The sequence below is a fragment of the Hylobates moloch genome, unplaced genomic scaffold (assembly GCF_009828535.3).
Source record: "Hylobates moloch isolate HMO894 unplaced genomic scaffold, HMol_V3 SCAFFOLD_1, whole genome shotgun sequence".
Taxonomy (NCBI): domain Eukaryota; kingdom Metazoa; phylum Chordata; class Mammalia; order Primates; family Hylobatidae; genus Hylobates; species Hylobates moloch.
This window is the reverse complement of record NW_026652276.1, coordinates 97,411,882-97,416,031: the sequence shown is the minus strand read 5'-3', so window position 1 is coordinate 97,416,031 and position 4,150 is coordinate 97,411,882. Positions and strand designations below refer to the sequence as shown.

The following is a 4,150-nucleotide window of genomic DNA, read 5'->3' as shown; positions in this document are numbered from 1 at the left end:
TGTATTACAAATTAGCACTAGGAAAGAAATCTGGAGACTTGAGTTTTCATAAAAATTACCTGGTGCTGCTTCATATGTGACTTATTGACTATCGAAATTGCCTTTCTGGCTGGTGGGCAGTATTTGCACAATGATGAGATAATTCCTGTTATTCTTATTATTTTAAATAATAGAGACGTCTCACTGTGTTGCCCATGCTGGTCTTGAACTCCTGAGCTCAAGTGATCCTCCCGCCTCAGCCTCTGAAAATGCTAGGATTACAATTCCTGTTTTTCTAAAACCGGTTTTTGTTTCGTTTTGTCATTAGCGTGTGCGACACAAGAGGTCGACATTGAACTTAACGTTTTCAATAGCTAAGATGAAATGTTTCTATTCATGTTGTGCTTCTGTTTCCTCATGTTTCAGGAGGAAAATAAGATTTTATTTTATCATCCAAATGAGGTAGAAAAGAATGAAAAGATTAGAAATGTCGGATTGTGTGAAGCTATTGTACAGTTTACAAGGTAATACCTCTAACTGTACCTTTTAGCGTTCAGTGAATTCTTAAAACTTCTGCTGGAGAATTGTCCCAAACATATTTTTTTAACCTTTGTAGGACCTTTAGCCCATCAAAACCTGCAAAATCTTTACATACACAGAAGAACAGACAGTTCTTCAATGAACCAGAAGAAAATTTCTGGATGGTCATGGTATTTACATACACAGTGTATCTTTCTGAAATTGTATGGTGAAGTTATGGGTAATCTTTACTATTCAGAATTTAGGAAAGTTCTCTGGCTGTTGCATCCAAGTAAAATTAAAATAAAATTGGTTGCAATTCTAAAATCAAGTTCTTCCTATTTGCTTTATTCATTCTTGGGGCTGTTTTAAGAAGTTGTGTTTCTGGTGCTGTAGCATGTTCAAAGTTTTTAAATTAAGGCAAAATAAAAAACATGGTCTAATGAATTCATTGTATAATTTCAGTTTATCAAACTTTGTAGGTTGTTCGGAATCCTATAATTGAAAAACAGAGTAAAGATGGAAAACCAGTTATTGAATATCAAGAGGAGGAGTTGTTGGTAATGTGTCATTGTTTGTTTATTTTTTTTAATGTATTGCTGAGTATGTTGAATGCCTTACTTGATCGGATTTAAACTAGGTGGCTTTTGTGGAAGTTTCTCGGGGTATATAGCAAAGGTTTATGTTTATCATTTACATTAGCACAATATTTTAAAAATGTATATGCACCCTATCTCACTAATACCTTCTACTCTTCGTCTATATTGAAAGCCCTCCTAAAGTAAGGCTTACTGATTCACAAATTAGAATTTAAACACTTCTGGCTGGGAACAGTGGCTCACACCTGTAATCCTAGTAGTGTGGGAGATTGAGGCAGGCAGATTACTTGAGGTCAGGGGTTCAAGACCAGCCTGGCCAATATGGCGAAACCCCGTCTCTACGAAAACTACAAAAACTGGCCAGGGATGGTGGTGCACACCTGTCATCCCAGCTTCTCAGGAGGCTGAGGCAGGAGAATCGCTTGAACCGGGGAGGCAAAGGTTGCAGTGAGCCAAGATTGCACCACTGTGTTCCAGCCTGGACAACAGAGCGAGACTCCATCTCAAAAAAAAAAAGAACATAAAACACTTTTTTCAGCACACAGCTATTGTGGGACCAAGTTTATAAACATTATACTGTTTAGCCAAGAGTCAGTGTACCTTTGCCATCTATCCAATAGACATTGTTTTTCCCTTGAATTGTGATCTGTGCTGTGTTTTCGTGTTTGCAGGACAAGGTTTATAGTTCGGTGCTGCAGCAGTGCTACAGCATGTACAAGGTAAGCACGGCATTCTTTTTGAACTGAGAGTCCAACCAGTTACCCTATTTATAGGCTCCAGGGTTGTTTAAAGAGAAATCTGGAAATGACTGCAAAGTGACTCTGTATTTGTCTTAGAGAAGACAATAATGAGGCTTTTGAAACAGGTAGTGAGGTTTACGCCTACACTTATTCAGTAAGCATTGAACTCCCTTCTCTTTTCTCAGCCTTATAGTAGGAATGTGTCCCCATTGATGAAAAAGTGTGTCTGTGTCCTCAAGGAACGTACAGAATGCAGACAATTTTATGATTTAAAAATTTCAGTGAGGCAGGGCACAGTGGATCACACCTGTAATTTCAGCATTCTGAGAGGCTAAGACAGGAGGATTGCTTGAGCCCAGGAGTTCAGGACCAGTCTGGGCAATATAGCAAGACCCCATCTCTACAAAAAATTTTTATAAAAGTTAGCCAGGTATCATGGTGCATGCCTGTAGTCCCTGCTACCTGGGAGGCTGAGGTGGGAGGATCGCTTGAGCCCGGGAGGTCAAGGCTGCAGTGAACTGTGATTGCACCACCGCACTCCAGCCTGGGTGGCAGAGCGAGATTCCGTCTCAAAAAAAAAAAAAAAGGATAAAATTTTGGTGATTCCATTCGTTAACAGAACACTGAAAAATAAACAGAAATGTGGGTGATATTCTGTATGTAAATTGAAACTTCAGAGTAAGTTGAAATTTTTGAAAGATGCCTCGAGCAATTAGGTGGTTTCATAAATGAGACAGCATCACTTAACAGTATTTTTTGTAACATTTTTAACTCAAGTTTTCTCATGTAAATATTCTCTATTGGAAAGAACTGGGGGATTTAATAAGCTGAATTAATAATCTAAAGGAAAAAAAGAACTTGTTATACTGAAAAAGTGAGCATAGGAAACTTATTTTTTTTTCTGCAATCTTTTACCTCACTAGCTTTTTAATGGTACATTTCTGAAAGCCATGGAAGAGGGAGGTGTCAAGCTTCTGAAAGAAAGATTAGAGAAATTCTTCCATCGGGTAAGTATTTTGAATTTCATTTATAACTTTAGTAAGCATTCAGCAGGTCTTTAGAGAAGTATGGACAGACAAGTTTGTTTCTTATATACAAAAAACCCAGAACTTGAAAGTGGCAGAGTCTGAGATGGACCGTGGCAAAACTGGAGCAGCGAGGAAACACATGAGGCGTGCGCTCTGGAACCCTCCCTCCAGCTGTGGTGTAAGGCAGTGCTTCCTGCGTTCGCCCGGGGCTCTTAAAGAGTCCTGGAGACATCGTTTGGCCTCCCTGTGTTTTACCTGCGTCTGTCCTTCTGGGCTTACTCAGCAGCCGTCTTTTGTGTGGTAGATTAGTTGATAAGGAAAACAATTATTGGAGTTGCACATTCTTAGGGATTGGTTCTGTTCACTAAACAGGCGTAAACTGTCTTTTTTTTTTTTGGAGACGGAGTCTCGCTCTGTCACCCAGGCTGGAGTGCAGTGGCACAATCTCGGCTCACTGCAAGCTCTGCCTGCCGGGTTCACGCCATTCTCCTGCCACAGCCTCTCTGAGTAGCTGGGACTACAGGCGCCCGCCACCACGCCTGGCTAATTTTTTGTATTTTTAGTAAAGAGGGGGTTTCACCGTGGTCTCAATCTCCTGACCTCGTGATCCGCCCGCCTCGGCCTCCCAAAGTGCTGGGATTACAAGCGTGAGCCACTGCGCCCGGCCAACTGTCTTAATGTAAGTAAGAGTTATTGGCCGTGACAGACTTTGTCAGATTAGCGATTAGGGAGATTTGTTCAAGTGCTGTCCTCTTTCATTGTAATTGAATTTTGCATGTTTCACCCTACCTGGTCAAGCTCAGTTTATCTTTTTTTTAAAAGGAAACAAAGAGACAGGATCTTGTCTCGGCTGTTTTCCCCAGGCTGGTCTCAAGCGATCTTCCCTCCTCGGCCTCCCAAAGTGCTGGGGTTAAAGGCATGAGCCAACTTGCCCAGCGCAGTTTATCTTGAAGAAACAATTCTCAATTTATTTTCTTCTGAAAATACCTTTTGTATCTATTTTTGAATTCAACTTTCTCTCTAAAACAGCTTTCATAGCTATTTTTGAATTTTTTTGTTTCTTTGAATTACTTTTCTTTGTTGTTTTGTCATTTTAGTGACCACAATTATCCACTCGCATATTATCTTCTGGTTTCTGTTCTTGTCCTCATTTCTCTCTTACCCATCAACGTATGGATAGAACTGTTGTCCTGACTACCTATCATTTAGACATGATTTTAGTATGAGATGGCACTGTCGGCTGGGCGTGGTGGCTTACACCTGTCATCCCAGCACTTTGGGAGGC

At 40.5% G+C, this 4,150-nt stretch overlaps 1 protein-coding gene across 3 annotated transcripts in view; it reads left to right on the top strand.

Moving 5' to 3' along the window:
- The first annotated feature begins 110 nt into the window (after positions 1-110).
- The window catches only part of CCZ1 (CCZ1 homolog, vacuolar protein trafficking and biogenesis associated), a 26,110-nt gene continuing 22,070 nt past the window's right edge, over positions 111-4,150 (top strand). Inside the window, exons 1-5 of one of the 3 annotated variants that reach the window (XR_009214535.1) lie at positions 111-503; positions 596-689; positions 981-1,058; positions 1,769-1,816; positions 2,761-2,844. Coding sequence is in view for 2 of the 3 variants with exons in the window: in XM_032755865.2 (XP_032611756.1) it covers positions 364-503; positions 596-689; positions 981-1,058; positions 1,769-1,816; positions 2,761-2,844 (444 nt within the window). In the remaining variant the exon portion in view is untranslated. The remainder of the gene's footprint in view (positions 504-595; positions 690-980; positions 1,059-1,768; positions 1,817-2,760; positions 2,845-4,150) is intronic. The other 2 variants (XM_032755865.2, XM_032755868.2) reach the window with 2 other exon arrangements.